Source organism: Emydura macquarii, unplaced genomic scaffold (assembly GCF_026122565.2).
Source record: "Emydura macquarii macquarii isolate MOO-44397 ecotype Brisbane River unplaced genomic scaffold, CSIRO-AGI_Emac_v2 contig_2199, whole genome shotgun sequence".
Lineage (NCBI taxonomy): Eukaryota > Metazoa > Chordata > Testudines > Chelidae > Emydura > Emydura macquarii.
Window position 1 is genome coordinate 3633844 of NW_027132336.1, and position 19385 is coordinate 3653228.

The 19385-nt window shown below is 40.8% G+C and overlaps 1 protein-coding gene across 9 annotated transcripts in view; it reads left to right on the forward strand.

Moving 5' to 3' along the window:
- The window catches only part of ZFYVE28 (zinc finger FYVE-type containing 28), a 288745-nt gene that overhangs the window by 143194 nt on the left and 126166 nt on the right, over positions 1–19385 (forward strand). For all 9 annotated transcript variants that reach the window (XM_067558929.1, XM_067558931.1, XM_067558930.1 and 6 more), the window contains exon 2: positions 14015–14155. In XM_067558929.1, the coding sequence (XP_067415030.1) occupies positions 14015–14155 (141 nt within the window). The remainder of the gene's footprint in view (positions 1–14014; positions 14156–19385) is intronic.

The window sequence follows — 19385 nt, forward strand, 5'->3', positions numbered from 1 at the left end:
ATAAAAATGTTACTACTTGTCTATTCCACTTGTTTTATAAGAAATCAATATTGCTGAACTTAGAGCTTGTTTTATTATAAAATCATAAATAGAAAAGACCTTGTAGTATTTTGGCCTATCTACTTACCAATGCAGGATTATTCCCTATGGGTGTATTGAATTTGGTGTTTGAATTTTTGCAATGCTGTTTTAAGGAACTTGCCAAGTATTTGTATAAGGCAGAGATAGCACATGTTCACATGAGTTTAAAAAACATAAAAGGGTGAGCAACTGGCTCAATCGAACAAGTTACTTGTTCTCTTCTGAAAAACAAAAAACAAACATACAAAAAAAAACCCTTGAAGTCTTGGAACTATTCAGTGTATAAGACAAGCTTTCCTAAGAATTTGTAACTGGCATGACCATCTTCTAGCATATAAACTTGTAGCACTATAAGGATCTTACTTTTCATATGTGCAAATTGGAGAAATTGTTTTTGTTGAAAAGTATTTGACTTTAGGCATAGAGCTGCTTTTGTCACAGATCAGGCATGTCATACATATCTTCATTTTCATTACTAGGTGTTAAAAGTTAGATTTCATACCAATTTTCATTTAAATACCATATTAAAATTCATTTGAGGAGTAGTTAGTGCCCAGTGTCTATTACAGCTATGTAGTTTATAAAAATGCTATGTTATAGCTGCCTTTTAAATCTGAACTGCATAGATTAATGTTTTTAAAACTCTTAGAGCTCAGTTATGCCTTGTGATAAACAGTGCATATTGTCATGCATGTGCAAAAGCTGATTTTCCAAAATATTAGGCCATTTGTTCTGAATATTAGAGGGCAGGATCAAGTCCCTAAACTATAGCCTTTCTAAATGTTGATCTGCATTAATGTGCCTTCTTTTATGAATCCCCCCTTCTGCCTCCTGTACGGTATAGTAATTTTTTGTATTCATGGCACTTTGCTAGCATACACTATGTTCATTTTAATGAATGGGAAGTTTGAGATTGATTGTCATCATTTGGTCACATGAAAAAGCCTCATCTCTTTACCCAAGATTGTGGAGGATATCCCCAAAAAAGGATACAAATTACAGTATTTAGATTGTCAAACAGTTGGACCATTATACAGTACATGAGGCAGTTCTACCACTTCTTCCACAGGAACTAGCGAAGGATGTCGCTGATGAAGGAAGGCTCTTGGGCTGTGTCTATAAGCCTTTTTCTCTTTTTAAAAAATAAATAAATAAATAAATAAAATTCACCTTGGCTTCAACTGGTATGTCAGGTGGTAAGCAATTCCTAGTGTAGATGTTTATCAAAGTACCACTTAAAATGTATGTTTTCAGTGCATGGGGGCTTGCGCCATTCCCTCTGGTACTCAAAACAGGAATTCAAATCTACCATCAGCTAAACCCATAAAACATAATGCCTCTGGAACACATTGTGGAGAAAAACATTTAATTGACTTATGTAGACTGCGGGATTTCTTAAGTGTGTAACAAAGGGATAAATGCTTGGAACATTAGGAAAATGCAAATGAGCAACTGATGTCTTGAGCCTTTAATACTGGTTCAATGGATCATTTCTGGTCATATTTTAGGATTATCTGTTGTTCTGCAGCCTTCAACAATATTGAAATTATTAATATTGTCCTTCTCAGGATGACTGACAGGCAACAGCTCCATATAAATTTATTAACACCCAGGATCCATTCCCCACTATGGCTTCCTTGTTCCGGTCTTTTCTGTGACTCATTCATAATATTTCCATTTTCCTTTGCTTTTATTCAGTTGAGAAGACAGTCAAAGAAAATAATTTAAAAATGAAATTTTCTGCAGAAAAATCTGAGTATTGTTGGTTTGACTGTTTCTTGCTGAGATAGAATAGAGACTTTGGGGAAAGGTTATCAAGGGAAGCAGATTCTGGTTGGTACTGAAATTATTTACCTTTCACTGGAGTTTGCTGCCAGTCATATTGATAAGACATTCATGTCCACACTGGGTAAATGAAGATGTAGATATCAAATTAAGAGGTACAAATACTAAGATACAAAGTTGCTAACCTCTACTTACTTCATGCCTCGAAGAGAATGGTGGAAATGAGACTTCTAAAGCTGAGTGACTGTGACACCTTGGATATAACCCATTTAACTGCTAATTTTTCTGCAGACTCCACATACAAATTTGGAATTATTTAATAGCTTGTTAGATTATGAATATACTTTACAATGCCCTAAGATTGTTTTCTTTCTACTTTAAGTTTCTTCACAGTGAAACATATTGTATGAGGCCCATCTAAACAGCTGCAATAAAATGTCTCTAATGTCTTACTTAGCTAATAAGCATTTTTATTTATGGCTTGAATTCTTTTAAATAAACAGCTTTTATTATAAAGAAGATTCCATGCTTCTGTGGTGGTAGTGGGGGAGGAGGAATACATATGAACTTTCTGTTACACAGCAAAATAGAAATAAATGTTTGCCTACATAGTCTTCATATGTTTTATGTACAGGAGAATTTCATAATTCACTCATAATTATTACACACCTAAAAAAATTAAGCACCGGGCAGAACCTGCCTTTTTAGTTAAGTGTTGAAATATCTCTTTATTTAATAGATTTAAAGGCTTCCTGCAGTTTTGCTTTTTAGCCTCTTGTTTTAGAAAGAGGAAAACCTCCATCAGGGAGAATTACTAGTTCTGGAAGTACCATTTTCACAGGAGTCTTAAATCCGAATTTCAGAAATTCTGAATGGATAAGCAGTGTAACTCTAATATCTGATCAGTTTCCACCCCTGATTTTTAATTCCTGGCTTCTGCTCTAGCTATTCAGGTCTGTCATATGCTTAGAGGGACCATGCCATGAAAGCCGAAGCTGGTGACTATATTATCCTTTTGAAGAAAACCTCAATATTTTACAAATAAAGATAAATTGTTTACAAGATGTGACAATAGGATCTTTTTATCTTATAGCAGGTAATATCTGATCTTACTGGTCTATAATGCTGCTCCTAATGAGTTTCAATGATACAGCTTTAAAATGAATGAGTCTTCATCTCACAGTTCCCCTTGAGAGAATGCTACAAAGAAAAAATCTTAAAATATAACCCATGAAAAGTATACTGACTATAACTCAATTCAAAATATATTGCAAGTTAAATCAAATTAATCAAATCCTAGTCAGTGATTATTTGGCCAGCACTGATTGTAGCCATGAGAAGAAGAAGAGACTCAGAAATGATTTCTGAGTCTTCCACTGAACTGGTCAATGGCAACCAGTCTTGCTGGCCTAATGAGAATAAAACACAAAGGTGATGTTTAATAAAAAACGCAATGGTTGATCTTTTACAGAATGAAAAATAAAAGCAGCCAGGAGCATGCAGATTAAATGTCTGATCTATTACAAAGCAGATATGCATCAGAAGAGCTGTAATATAGTTAATTTAAATACTGTAACAGGTAAAAGGCAAAATAATGTAATATATTCTCCAGCTGCTAGTTTCCAATTTATTGCATATTTTGGATGCAGTTGAAATATGTATGTCATAGCAAAGTATTTTCTTAAGTGTATGTAACAAACCAGACTGAGTTTGTGATAGTGACTTTTAATGTGTCCAACCTTTTGCAATGAATGGGGGTCCTGCAAAATAATTGTATATAATCATGTTAATAAATACTCTATCCTAAGTACGAAATCACTGCTGATAAAATTTGCTGATGACAGAAGAATTGGAAAAGTGGTAAATAATGAGGACAAGGCAGTCAGATAGAGCAATCTGGATCGCTTGGTAAACTGGGTCCATTAAAACATAATATATGTTAGTGAGCCAAATGCAAAATTATGCACCGAGCAGCAAAGAACACAGGCCATACCTATAGAATGTGGGACAGTATTCTGGAAAGGATATAGGGGTCATAATGAACAAGCAGCTGAACATGAGCTCCCAGTGTGATGCTCTGGCAACGTCCTTGGATGTATAAACAGGAAAGTAGTAAGTAGGAGTAAGGAGGTAGGCTGCATTGCTGAGACTGACAGTGGAATATTGCATTTAATTCTTGTGCCAACATTTTAAAAAAGATGTTGAAAAACTGGCGTGGTTGCACAGAATAGCCACAAAAATGATTTGGGGACTGGAGAAAATGTCCTACTGTGAGAGACTTGAAAAGCTCAATATGTTTAGTTTATCAAAAAGAAGAATAAGTGGTGACTTGATTACAGTGTATAAGTACCTTCATGGGGAGAAAATACCACATACTAAAGGACTCTTCAGTCTAGCAGAGATTACAAGAGCCAATGAGTGGAAGCTAAAGCCAGACAAATTCAAATTAGGAACAATTTTTTAACAGTGAGAGTAATTAACCATTGGAACAAACTTCTAAGGGAAGTGATGGATTCTCTATCACTTGATGTCTTCAAATCCAGATTGGATGTCTTTCTGGAAGTTGTGTTTGAGTAAAGCCTAAATGATCAGACTCAAAACGGGTAACTGGATAAACTTTGGTGGCCTCTGATAATTATGCTTGGCAGAATTACATTTTTATTTTTTTGTAATTTTGATTTATATTCATTTTGATTTTTAAGATTTTGATTTTTAACTATTTTTATATGTACAGTGGTGGGATTGGGGTTAGGATTAGGGCAGCATTTACAATAGGGCTGCAGGGGGCTCCTTGAATGTTCAGGGGGCCCAAGACACTGGGGTACAACTAGTGGGATAAGCTGCAGTCCTGGCCCGGTGGAGCTGAGACCCTCAGCCAGGGTTGCAAGGAGAAGGATGAGCCTTTGGCCATGGGGGATGCCACCCTGCTGTTGCATGGCACCTCACCATCCGGACTTTGCGCCTGCAGAGATCAAGTGTCACTGGCCCTGTGGCAGCATAGGGAGCTCTCTACAGCTTTACTGTCATGGGAATGAGGGAGCAGGCCTGTAACAGCTGGGCTGCGGGCCCCCTGCACTGCCACAGAACCGGTGTGACAGCCAGTCCTTACAGGCACAAACAAGTGTGTCAGAGGAAATTGATAGTTACCAGCATCAATCTATTTAAATCGAATCCTGCCAACCCTACCTGTGATATACAGGAAGTCAGACTAGTTATCTAATGGTCCCTTCTGGCCTTAAATTCTGTAAATCTATAATGCGCATGTGATGCCTTGGGGTTCACCAAGACCAGTAATGGGGTTCAGTAACTGCCTGCTTTGCACTTCTGGGTGCCTAGAAAGCTATTCTGATATGGTTCACAGCCACAACACTAACAACCAGCATACAAGCATGCAGATGACACCCTGGCTTCTACGGTCTAGTTACTCTTTGCAGGAAGATTTCAGCAACTGTTCCAGCTCCCAGTTTTCCTCCAAAACTTGCTACTCTGTAGTGCGCAGCCACTCTGACAGTAGTACCCAACAAAGCCATATCAAGTTTGCTGCTCCTTTAAAGAGATAGTACACACCAGCTTATTAAATTAATTGGGTTTGACAAAATCTCCACTTCAATCAAATTGAGTTGTTTTATGGTAAAAGTAAAACAAGTTTATTAACGAAGGGACAAACCTCTTAATGGACGGTTTATGCGATACCAAGTATAAGGAATAAGGATAGAAATAGTTACAAACAAAAGTAAAAATACAGTTCTAAGACGAAAACTCAACAAACTTGAGTCCATTGCTCAAAGAAATTTTTCTCACCAGTCGTTCTTCCAGTGTGGCCGGCCCATTCTTTAGCTAGGGCCCAACACATGGAGCTCAAAGCGCTTGGTTTTTGTGACTCCTCAGTTGAAGAATAACTTTGGGATTCTTGCCCCCTCTTTTTATAGTCAAGTAAACCTTTGAAATGTATTATTTGAAAAGTAAGCTCAGACAAAGTTTCTGTCTCCTGCTGGGGTATAGTTGGTAGGCTGTCTTCTTCCCCACTTGTTAGTTGGATAACTTTGTTTACCTTCTATGTATATGTACCTTCATTGTCTGTGCCTGATGACCAGGCTGGTCAGACAACCAAATACACTTTTCTTTATCGATGGCAAACAATACACAAACCCAGTCTGCCCAAAACATTTTAAGAACATAATACTAGTACATATTTATAACTTTGTACACACAGGCTACATACTCCATGTACTGATTTTCTGGATCAGCTTTTTACCAGTTTGTATATGAAACCTCACGTCACATTTTAGATATTTATTGCCTCAACTCACTATTGTCATAATCTGTATGTCAGGCCTGACAAGAGTTGCTAACACAGAGTAGCAAACCAACTCCCCCTGAAATTGATGCAGTAGGTTTAACCACTAGCTACTCCACAGACATCCATTTAAAGTCCACCTGAACCCACAGACTAAGGGGCATCTCTCCTTTTCTTTAATATCTATACACACTTAGCAGTTGTTTCATACCCATCAGAGTATCAGGGTCATACTCATCAGGTCCAGTAAAGGGTTCTGTCACTGCGAAACCAGATCTCTTACCACCCTAAATCTGCCCTGCTCCCAGGGGAGTCCTGGCCCACAGCTATTTACCTTAGCTGCACCATGGATTCACCACTCTCAGCAATTTTTGTGCCACATCATCTTCCAGCTGTGCCTCAGTTGAGTCACACAAGTAACACCTGGGATTGTTCCCTTGTACGGGGGATCTGAGAGAGAGATTCCCAAGGGGGGATCCATTTTTGGGGAAGTGACTGCCTAAGCTCCCAACTACCTCCTTTTTCCCCCAAGGGTAAACTGCCCTTCTACCCCTCCCTTTGCAGTTTGCACTCACTGGATGCTCTAACTTCACACAGGCATCCGTGAGATCAGCTGTTTTTTGGACAGAATCCAGAGGTTTGTCCCAAATAACTTGTCGGATCTCCTCAGAACATATGTGCAGGAACTGTTTCTATGTGAAAAGGTCAAACAATTGGTCATAATTCTTTGCCTCCTTCCCCAGGCCCATTTTCTTGTCAGATCACACAATGTATACACATATCCCCTATGACTCATCTTGTCGTTAATTCTGAGACCTCTAAATTTCACTCTATACACTTCCAGAGTAATTTGAAAATTTTGCAATACAATCTTTTTAAACTCATCATATTTCAAAGCCTGTTCAATTGGCATTTCATTAAATACATTTAATGCTTTACCCAGGAGCTTACTAATCAGGGTTGGGACTTTCATGTCCTCTGGAACTTTATGTACTTTACAGAATTAGTCTGTTTCTCTGTATACAAGGCACAGCTTATCCCAGCTTGGTGTTCCTTGGGGAGCGAAAGTATCTGTGGGACCTGTCCATCCCTTTTTCTCATTCTCAGATTATATAGACTCCGTCTTTCTCTCTCTGATTTTCTTTTCTTTCAGCTCCATGGCTCATTGGTGGGCAGCTGCTTCTGCTTTCAGGGCCCGCTTCTGTTCTGCTTCTTGCTATTTGGCTCTTGGGTTTACTTCCATTTTTGGTGTTCACATGCTCTCATTGTCTGGCTTCCCATTTCTGATGTTCTTGTCCTGCTTGCTCAGCCTCTCACTTTAGGGCTTTTTGCTCCTTTTCCAATCTAGCCAGCTGTAACTTTGCTATTTTGCTGTAGCTCATTTTAAACTTCTTTTGTTCTATTTCCACACTTGAAATAAACAAAAAGAAAATAATAAAATTGTAACCTATCTCTGATTGTTCCTAGCCTTTTCACTTAGGTGGGAATCACTTAAAACTATTTTATCAGTCATTGAATTGTAAACCTGTGTCAAATAGCAAGCCATGTGCCAATGTGAAGCTTTGGGGTTCAGGTAGGCCAGTAAGGGGTTCAGTCACCACGTGCTTTGTAACTCTGCCTGCCTAGGATGTTATATTGCTGTTGCTCAGAGCCCTGATACTAAGAGCCAGCGTACAAACGTGCTGGTCACACCTGGCTTCCACCACCCAGTTATTCTTTGCAGGGGAACCTCAACAACACTTCCAGCCCTGAGTTCTTCCCCCAGAACTTTCTTTCTCTGCAGTACTTTGATTGAAGTGGAGGGTTTGTCAGCCCCAGTTAAGTTAATACACTGCTATGTATTGTCTCTTTAAAAGAGCAGAGAGCTTGATAAGGTTTTGTGGGTGCTACAGTAAGAGGGGCGGAGCATTGCAGAGAGACATTTTTGGAGAGACGTTGGGACTGGGAGGGTGTTGGTGTCACCTTGCAAGATATAACCAGGCTGGTGGAAATCAGGGGTGAGGCTATGGTGCTGAGCATTCTGTTAGTGTCAGAGCTCTGAACCAAGGCTGCACATCACAGAGGCACTCAGGGTACAGGGCAGGTTGTGACAAAACCTCTTACTGGTCTGGGCTGAACCCTACCCAGAGTGTCACAGCACATGCATAAGGGAGCAGAGCAAAGGTTATACATGCAACCTTAAAACTGGCATTTCCGGACTTGAATGCTTTACTTTGCAAACTTCGCTTTTTTTGTCTCTGCCCTTTCCAAGATGTGATTGAATGAGTCATCCATTCGAACCTTCCAAGATGATTCCATACGCAGAGTCAAAAATTCCTTTCCTTTGTCAAAGTGTTCAAACTTTCAGAAAGCGAACAAATCAAACACCTTGGACAGGGACCAGACATGGAGACTTTTAGAAAGAAAGGTGAAAATTTGACCAACGATTTAAAAAAATCCTCTGGATTACTCCAGCTGTGTAATACTTGACCTTAACTACTTAACACAAGTTTTTTAAGGATAGCCTGGTTTGCTTTTGGGTAGCACTTTGAGGGTGTGTTATCGTAATGTCAATGTTGTATTTGAAATAAATTTGATCTTGCCTCATTTAATTGAATATCCCAAACATTTCAAAATTACACATTTACTTCCTTTGAAATGGTTCTTAAAACGACATGGTCAGATCTTTAATTTTTGGCTTTTGCTCTCCTCTGGTCTGCATAATATTTCATTAAAAGTTTGAAATAAAATTGCTTTTCGTACCTTTTATCCTTTTTCACCTCTGACAAGCAAGTATCCAGCACACAGCCTATACACAAGTGCATGCTCAGACCCCCACACTATCCATGTGTGCAGATGTTTGCAAACTGTTCAGTATTTGAGAAGGATTAATACCTAAGCTTCTTGTTAGTGAAGTTTTGACTTGAACAGGGCTCTTTGTGCAAGGATCTCTCCATGTATATGAGCTGGCAGGATCAGAGTCTTAGAACTTCTTTCAGGATAGTATGGGGAATTGACTTATCAATTTTCTTCTTTACTGGCTTTGTAAGTATAATTTATTTTTCTTCTCTGCTTCAGAATTGCAGTTTTATAAATAATACATATTTAAGATTAAAAGGCTATTCATCTCTCAATCTGATACTCCTCAGACTCCTCTGTACAGGGCCTAGCACATTGTTAGTGCTTATAAATAACTAGGATGATGACTTAAGTATTATAAGATAATAAATTCTAAACATCTTTTTTAAAATCAAAAGAAATCATGTATCTTAAAGTTTGGGGCTTAAGAAACATATCAGTATCATTTCATTTAATTCTTATTAATCTTCTAGGTGGTATAAAGTTGTTCTAAATGTGCCTTGATTCAAAATGAAGTCTGAAAGAGCTAACTTCATTTTAATACTGTACAAAATCAACATTTTACCAAAAATTATTAACAAAGGGCCTCGCATTATATATTACCTTTTTGGCATGCCAATCAGGGAGAACACCGTGTATGCTTCCAAAGCAGATTTCTCATGTGGCATCAAAAGACTTGATTTAAACATTTATAGGTATGCAGTACTTTTTCTTGGATTTGTATTGAATAGTAATAAGTAATTTCAGTGTGACTCATTTTGATGCATATTTTGCATAGTTTTGAAAAAGAAAATTAGCACTGAGACTGATTCTATCTTTCTCTTTACTGCTGCTAATCAAGTGTAAATTGAATTCAGAAAGTTGTGGTTATTCACTTCACATGACCCCCTGCTGGGAGATTTAGAGTTTCATGCAGCTTCATTTTGCTACAGACCACATATGATTGACATAATTAATCAAAGATTATACCACTAATCTGCAACAGAACACAACACAGCAGAGAGAACTCAATTAAAGCTTCTTATCCTCCAATTTGAAAGATCAGTCATGTGAGAGCTCAAAACTTAGCTTCCTATTTTTGCTTAAAACCATAATTATTAAACTTCTATATTTGATTCTGCAGGGTAATTTAGATAAATTTGTTTAAAAATCATGCCTTCCTGGCTTTATCAGGATTTAACTCTCTGATTCCTGCATCTATTTCTTCTCAAAGAAATGTTAAAATCATAGGCGTGCGCAGCACATTTCATTAGGGTGTGTACTCAGGGAATTTTCATCTTTATCAGGGGTTTCAAACTCCATTCCACTGGCTGGCCACATTTGAATTACCCGCCGGCGGAATTCTCGCTGCGTCCTAGCGTCCACTGCAAAATCTCGCAGCTCCTTCTTTTTCGGCGGTAGCTCACTGTGTCCGTCCGCTGAGAAATCGCGCGCCCTCCAGTCTTTCGGCGGCAGCTCTAACCTCCAGCATCAGTTGGAAACACAGCGCTGCGGACCATCTCGCTGTAAAAGGTAGACGGGATGGATAAAAAATGTTTGACACCCCTGGCCAGGCACACCCGGTACACCCCGTACGCACGCCTATGGTTAAAATCTGTTTAAAACTAATATTCAACGGTCTGAAATAATTTAGAAAGCAGTAACATATGATGGAGCTGTCTCACTAAAACTTTGCCTCTGGGACTTAACTACCAGTCCTTATGGGACTGAAAAAGAAACACTGGTGAGCCTTAGAAACTAAATGTTCAAAGTCATGACTCTCTCACAAGGTAAAGCAATCAGGCTGTGTCCTGGGAACTGTGTTAAGGCATTTCAGCTGCTTTTCCACCTTTGGTTTGGGGGCAGCTGTGCATCCATGTAGTTTTGGGACTACAGAATCTGCCCTTCAATACCTGGAATTTTTTTTTACTAAAACTACCAGAAAGAGGGTGAGCAATAATTTGTACACAATACACCCAGAATTGTACTGAATACTTTTTTGAAACATACCAGAAAGATAGGTCCCTGGCCTGAGGAGCTTACACTTTCCTCTTGTCCTCTACCCACTTATCACATCTACTCAGACTGTAAACAAAAATCAGGATGAGTTTGCTTTGGAGGTTTTGCTTGTCCTTTTTTGCAGGGGGGCATTATTGTGCAGTGAATGAGAGGGAAGGGAACAGTAATGAAGAGATTGTGGGGATGGAAAAGAGGAATAGGGAGATAGATGGAAGATGAAGGAATGGAAAGGGCAATACAATGAGAGTGTGAAGGAGAGAACAATAGAGAGGAGCACAGTGTGGAGATTGGCAGTAGAAGTGGTGTAGTAGCTGAAAAGAGGTGGAAGAAAGTTTAGATCAGACAGCCAACTGGCAACAGTAGTTCAGCATCCAGAGTTTTAGTGCCAAAAGTCTGATGGTTTGAGGAAGCTGATGTGGGTTACAGATCTGCTGCTGGTGGTGGAATGTGAACCCCAGTGGTACTGGAGTTCTATTATTGAGATCTGGTCTGCAGTATGGAAACTTATTGAGCAAATATAGAAATTTTTAGCAAAACAGATGTAGCAGGCAACAGCTCGGTTAGACCTTTTTTCCCTCTGACCGTACTCATTGTGCTTTAAGTTTAAATTCTATATCTCTTAATTATTTCCCTAAGCTTCATTCTCCTTCCCAATCATTTTCATACACAAGCATAGGGAAAACTACTGTAAAAGTCTGTGAATGTTTGACAGCTGTATACTTGGTTACTGTACTTCAGGTCTTCAGTAGTAGATGACAACAAAGGGACTAAAAGGAGGAAAATAAATTGAGAGATGTTCTAAATTGGTAAGGTTTATAGGTATTTTTCTATTTATTTCACAGTAAGTTTGTGACGTTCTGCTGAAAAGGGAAAAAATATTTTCTCCAAACATTTAAGGTACAGTATGTTCTTGTTCAGCACCCTTACAAAAGGCTGCGTTGACTTGTTTCAAGCTTTATATTGTTTGAGATCTCACTTTAAAAGGCTTTTTGGTTCATAATGATATAAGAGTCAGCTTTAAACTCAATAAGCTTATGCACAAATGAGTTGCTTAAGGACAAGAGTCAGTGTGCCAGTTACCAGGATAGCTTTTTGTTATTGCCCCATTAGATTAGTGACTGAGAAGCATTAAGACAAATAACATTGACTGAAGTGATTTTTAGCATAGTTTATAGAGCTCAAGTCATAAATCGGAACTTTGTAGACCATCAATGAGTGCAATAAACTGTTACAGTAGTGTTACTTGTTTGTCTTATCAAATATAGTGGATGTATGTTGATTTTTGCTAAAGGATATTTATGTTATGTAATTCCATCTTGTGGGGTATATAGCTGTAAATGTTTTTTTAGTGTTGTGCTGTGAGGACTTCGGGTTTTTTTTTTCTACAGGATGTGTATTTTGCTAATATTAAAATTGGGACATTAATAATGTCTGTTTAGAAAGGATAATAAAAAATACTCCTAAGGGTGTAAACTCTGATTTAAGATTCCATAAAAAGTACATTAATTTGACTAACAAAACTCCAGTAACAACCATATGAAATAGTCACCCCTACATCAAGCCCAATTTTAAGGGCAAGAAAGTGCTGGTTAGACCACAGCTCAAGGATTGTAGCCAGATGCTAAATCCTGAAGTGGCCTACGCAACTAGATCTGGAGACCAGCTTTTATGATCCCTTGGCTCCTTCCCTGACTAATTTTAGCCAGTCAGCATTCCCCACCCTCCGCTGTTATTTTTTCCCTTCTCTCTCCCCCCTTTCTTCTCTTCTGCCCCCACTTTTGTGCATGTGAGAATCTTTTTTCCCATTAAAACACTTTCCACCTCACTTACTGTGGCCAGGAAGACTTTTAAGGAACAGCTATCCAAAACCAAACAAGCCAATTAATATTTAGCGGCATCCTTCTTTTCTTGCAAAACCGCATTCCTAATGCCGGACTGTGCTGTGTTTGGAAAAAAAAAAAAAAAAAAATACCAAACACAGCAGAACTTGCAAAATCCCCTCATGTGATCTAAAATAGAATCCAGCAATAATTACTACTGGCTTCTCCTGGTTCCAGAGAAGTCTTCTTAAAAAATTGCTCTGTGTTAGGAATGCCTAATCCCTTAGATGTAGAGGCAGTTGGGAGAAGGAAAGAAGAAGCCAACTCTGCAGTTGGATTGTTCTTCCTTATCGTCCTCTGAGACTTTTATACATAAGTCAGTATGACACTGGAGACCAATGACTTTTAGCCATACCACATGTATGGCATCGGCAAAGGAAATAAAGGTTTTCCAACACTGTTCCACCAATGTGCCTCAATCCTGACCTCAGAGAATGACAGTGTAGTTCATTGTCCATGCCTATTCCATTCATTGGCATCAATTTTGATACTGAGTTTTATGACACAGACCCCTGTCCAACAAAATTTTACTTAAGGCCCTAAATAGTCATCAAATAGCAAGTTTTAATCAATGTCAGCCTTGGCTGGAATTACACTGGCAACCTAGTGGTTAAAGGCTCCATATCCTTATTATCAAACCCCTATAACTTGTGCATAATTCCTTATTAAAAGGTTAGGATTTCATCACCAATTCTTTTTTTTTGTCTTGGAAAACAATTTTTGCTTGTTTTGACTACAGCTGAAATGTGTCATATTTTGTTTTTGTTTAGCAAACAAAACTTGTGATTCAGCTATTTACTATGCCAAAATAACGATGTGCCAATATCACTGAGAATGCCAGTACAACTCTGGAAACAGTGCTTGTTGTAATATGGCTCTTGGTCCTGCAATAATAGTGCCTTTATTTTATTTTAATTATTTGTGCTGGAGTGTCAGAATTTAAAAACTACCCATCATTATCTGTCTAACAAGAATACCTCTCCCTGTCAGACTCTGACACCTTTTGGTCAGGTTCTGATCTAAAACAGTTCATACACTGGTTTCCCTTTAAATAAAAATAATTAACCAAAAGGTCTTTCTGTAAAGACAAGTAAGGAATAGTAAGTATAATCTTTCATGTATTTCTTCCTTGCAGAGGACTGACCCACAGCTCCTTGCCCAGTTCTACTATGCAGATGAAGAACTAAATCAAGTAGCAGCTGAACTTGATTGTTTGGATGGAAGAAAAGACCCACAAAGATGCACACTGCTGGTCAACCAGTTTCGCTCTTGTCAGGTAACCAGAATGGCATATTCTGGACTTTGTTTGATCTTGCTTTGTTTACACAGATTTATTGGCTAGTTTTTGGAATTATAACTAAATCCTTAAGAAATGCACCTTTGATAAATGGAATTCCTCCTTAAACTAAAGTTGTTTCACATTTGTTTTTAAATACTTGTGCATAAACAAAATCTATAGACAACTGCTCTTGAAGTAAAGGTTTGTAAATGTGCATACAATAAAGTTTAGATATTTTTTCCCATATGAAATATTGTATACCATGGTCAGAGTTTACTAGTGGTTATGAAAATCTGGAATCTTAGATATTGCAGGATTTCAGACACTATTGTGTAGTAATTTCTTTTGTAAATGTTGAAGTTTTTAATGGTATCCACTGTATAAAATTACCTAAATATCAAATTGCATGACAGGAGTAGCTTCCCGTCAGCCACTTACGTAGATGGGGAAAAACTATTGGCTTTTCAATTAGATCTTAAATTTTGGAGAGAATATTATCTGTTTAGTGCAAAGAGCCTTGAAGATAAGAAGGGGCAAAGTTGCCTTATTACTACTGCACAAAGCATGGTATAGAGTCTTTCTATGGGTTCACTAAATATCTGTTTTTTATTATAACATCTATTTTTATTTAAAAAGTGAAAAGGGATATTACTTATTGAAACCAGTCTTTTTATAAGTGATATCCCACAGCAAAAAGCTGGGAGACAGCAAAAATCAATTAGATCATTGTAGTAGGGTCCTTGGTGGGCAGAGTGGCCTAGTGGTTAGGATCCACTCAGCTGAAGGAAGAGTAGTGGTAGGGGAGCCTGGGGCCGTCCACTCCAACGGGCTTCGACCCAGGGCCCTAGGAGGGTCAGCAGTGTTGACCCTTGGGGGATTGTGGACCCTCTGTGTTACTCTTCTGGGTCGCTTCCTGCCACTACTCTCTGTGCTTCTGGTCTTAGATAAGAGGAAAGAAAATAAATAAATAAAAAGAAAACCAAACCATCAGCCACAGTTGGGCTTAGCATATAGTCCTCAATTTTCAAGGAGAGGTCTCTAGCTTCTTCCCAGTCTCCCTCTTCTGAGCTGAGTTGCTCCCTTTTCAACCCTCTCTCCAGTTGGAGTATGCTCTCCAGGGTTGGAGGGGCAGGGCTAGGTAGGCCCAGCATTGTCTTTTAACCCCTTTCGTCCCAGTGTGGGGTTTGTATACCCCATCACACACACACTCCACCAATACCCTGGGTTGCAGTGTCCTGGGGTCAGTTCGTGTCTGCCTCCACTGCTGTGAAAAGAAGTTAGTGTTTTTGTTTTCAGTGTCTGCACGATGAACCACCTGGAAGATGTATGGTTGCAGGGAGAGATATCACTGCATAATGTGTGGGTTATGGTCCTTCATTGAGTTCAGCCAGCGGAGTGGTGCATGGTCAGTCACAAGGAGAATGGGTTGCCCACAGAATTAGTACCATAAGGCATTCAGGGCCTTCTTCTCAATGGTCAAGTTAGGCTACTTCCCCGCAGAAACAACTTTCTGCTAAGATGGAGAACAGGGTGTTCTTCTCCCCTAAATTCCTGGGATAACACTGCTCTGAGTCCAGCATAAGAGACTTCTGTTTGATAAATAAAGGGTTTGGAAATTCTGAGTGGAATAGCACTGGCTCCCAGGAAAGCCAATCTTGCTGTGTCCTGAATGCCTCATCATATCCTTTAGTCCACTGGACATTCTTGGGTGCAGCGTCTTTCACTAGGTCTGTCAGAGGGGCAGTGAGGGTGGAGAAGTTCAGGATAAACCATTGATAGCACCCTGTTAACCCCAAAAACTGCGAGCTTGCCTCTTTGTAGAGGGGATAAGGCAACCTACTAGGGTTTGGACCTTGTCTACCAAAGGTTGTAGCTGCCCCCCCCTCGACCCCCGCTCCGCTAAATGGCATACCTTGGGTAGGTAACTTCTTGAGCAGCCAGTCGACACTTGGTCAGGTGAGCTGTCAAACCTACCTCTGTGAGGGATCGTAATATGCCGCCATGTGCTTCATGTATTTGGTCCAGTTCTTGCTGTAGATTACAATATCATCTATGTAGGTGGCCTCGCATGTGGCCATAACACTTAGTCCATCAGCTGCTGGAAAATGGCGGCAGCCCCATGAAAGCTGAAGCGCATGGTTCTAAACTGGTATAGTCCCCATGGCGTGGAGAAGGCGTTTTTTTCTTTAGATTTGGATGGCAAGCAGATTTGCTCTTTAGACTTGTGCTCTACTCGTCAAGTCAAGAGTGGATATGTATTTAGTGGACCCCCATCTTTCCAGCAATTCATCGACCCAAGGCATGGGGTATGTGTCAAACTTTGAAATGGCATTTATGTTTTGGAAATCAATACAAAATCATGTTGACCCATCTGGTTTGACTCCTCTACTCACTGTGCGAGTCTTCAGTGATTCCCAACACTATCAGGCTCCGAGTTCCTGGTGAACCATCACCCACACCTTTCTCAGGAGTGGTTGTAGGCTCTCGCGTACCTACTTCCCTTGTTTGGTGTCTGTGTAGTGGAACATCAAGTGAGTTCTCCTGGGTACCGCCAAAAATGCCTTGGGGAATGATTCAACCAGCTGACATATTTGTTGTTCTTGTTTGGGCTGCAGACCCTTTCCAACTGGTACCAACTTGCTGCCTTGTGGTGCTGAGGCCTAAGGTCTGAGTTCTGGGTCAGGAGGAAAGGGGGTGACAAGGAGGCCCTCTTGCCTTTTCCAGGTCTTCATGTGATACACCTAGGTAGAGGTTTTTCCCCCAGGTTGCCTCATAATCGACTTCCACTTCCCATTTCACCACCTCAAAGAGGCCTTGCCAGCGAGCCAGTAACTTGGACGCTGAGATTGGTAGTGGAAGTAACATTCAGTCCCCAGGCTGGTACTCATGTAGTCATGCCCCTTTGTTATAGGTTTGTTCCTGGGTGTGTTGTGCCTTCAGTAGGTTTTCTTTTCCAAACTCCTCCCAGATTTTACAACTTCAGGAGAAACTGATCACATACCTCACCACATTGCTTGTCCTGGTGCTTTGTTCTTCCTGTGTTTCCCAGAGTAGGTCCCCCTTGATTGTCTCCTATATAATAATTTTAATAGGGAAAACTGCATGGATGTCTGGAGTACATCACGGAGGGCAAACAAGAAAAGAGGATCAGATTGTCCCAGTGTCAGGGTTCAATAGTCAAAAAGTTTATTAGCATGTTCTTCAGCATTTTGTTAAACCGCTCAACCAGTGTGTTGGTTTGGGGGTGGTACACTGACATCCTTAAGGATGTGACTTTCAGTAGGTCGCATAGTTCCCTCATCAATTCTGAGATGAAATTTGTCCGTTGGTCCGTCAATATTTCTTTTGGGATCCCCACTTGGGCAAATACTTTTGTAAATTCACTAGCAATGGTGGCAGCTGTTGCAGATCAGATGGGAATGGCCTCAGGGTACCTGGTGGCATAGTTCAAGATCACCAATATGTATTTGTACCTGGCTGCGGATTTCTCTAAAGGGTCATTCAAATCTATGCCAATTCACATGAAGGGTACTCCCACAATGGGCAGTGGTATCAATGGGGCCTTTGCGACGTTCTTCTGATCTATCCACTGGCATTCTGGACATGAGGCGTAATAGTCTTGCACCTCTGGGTGGATGCCCAAACAGTACAATCTCAGGGTCACTCTGTCAAGCATCTTCTCCCTCCCCAAGTGACCCCCGCATGGGGCTGTATGGGCCAATTGTAGTACCCTCTGCTGGTTCTTTTTTGGTACAAAGAGCTGCATCCTTACCTCCCCTGTCATAGGATCCTTCATCACCCAACATGTCCTCTCCCCTATCAGTTTAAAATTAGGCCACTATTTCAGCTGCTGGGTGTCTAGTACCTTACCGTCTTCCTGGACGATCTGCTCATAAACTCTGCTTAGAGTGGGGTCGTTTCTTTGTTCTTTCACAAAATCCCCCTGCTGGATAGCAGACCAGGATTGATGGCTGGCGGAGAGCCCTTCCCCAGTGTGGATGATCCTTCTTTGGGGTCTTCATCTTCCTTTGAACCATCATCTTCCTGTGCCTTCTCGGCCACATCCTGCCTTCCTGGGTCCCCCAGTCTGGTTCCACTCCGCCACAGGGATGTCCAACCACCATTTAACCACTTCCTCAGAGAACCTCCAGTCATACCCAAATATGACTGAGTAGGCCAGGTATTTTGCCACTTCAGCCCGAAGTATTTCCATGTGCTCTTTCACCATCAGGCCTACCTCTCTGATTGGGTAGGGTCTTATGACCCCACGGATACACTGGAGATTGATTAGATCTCCAGCTTTACCCCACCAGCCTCTGTAGGACTAAGGTGTGGCTACAGCCTGAGTCTACCAGCCCCTGGGCTGCTACCCCGTTCACTTGTACTGGGACGAACATCTTCCCAGGGCTCCTCTTTTGAGCTCTGCTATCAGCTGTCCAGGCCTGCCTGTACTTACAGTCCATGAAGGGGCTGTCCTTGTGGAAATGTCCTTGATGCACACATGCGAAGCAGTTCCCGGTGGGAGTGATTGGTTTCTCGGCTGATTATTCCACAACAGGGAATCCCCTTAGGTGAGGTCATTTGACTAGGCTAGGCAGTGGGCTAGGTCAATGGGGCATGGACTTCCAGGACCTTCTCTTAGTTTTTGTGGCCTTCCCCCAGGCAGGTTGTGCATCCAAACTCCCCTAGTTACCCCTGTCTGGGTTCAGGCAGTGGTGCTCCATGGAGTCCCAGGGTGAGCTGGCCTGGTTGTTGGGGTTTTGGCCTCGGGTTCAAGGGACATCAGGTAGTTCTGTGCCAATGATACTGCCTCTGCCAATGTCTCTGGCCAATGTCTCACCACCCATTTGTGCCCTTCCCCCCACTGGTAGGATTGGGTGAATTGCTCCACAACAGTCTTCTCCACCACCTGGTACATGGCTCTGCCTGGAGCCACCAGATTGCTTCAGGCGCTGAGCAACCACTCGTGGGATTTCTCCAGGTGGAACTGTTGTCGGTAGGTTTCTGACAATATATTGAAGGTATCTAGGATGGCTGCTTTGATCTGCATGTAGTCCAGGGCAGCCATCTCATCGAGACCCTGATAGGCCAGCCACATTAAGTAAGGAGCCAGTAGGGTGGCCCAGTTCTCTCTGGGTCATTGGGCGGTGACAGCTACCTGCTCAAAAGTGACCAGGAACTCTTTGGTGTCATCCATGGATACCATTTTGGACAGCTTCCCTGGGAT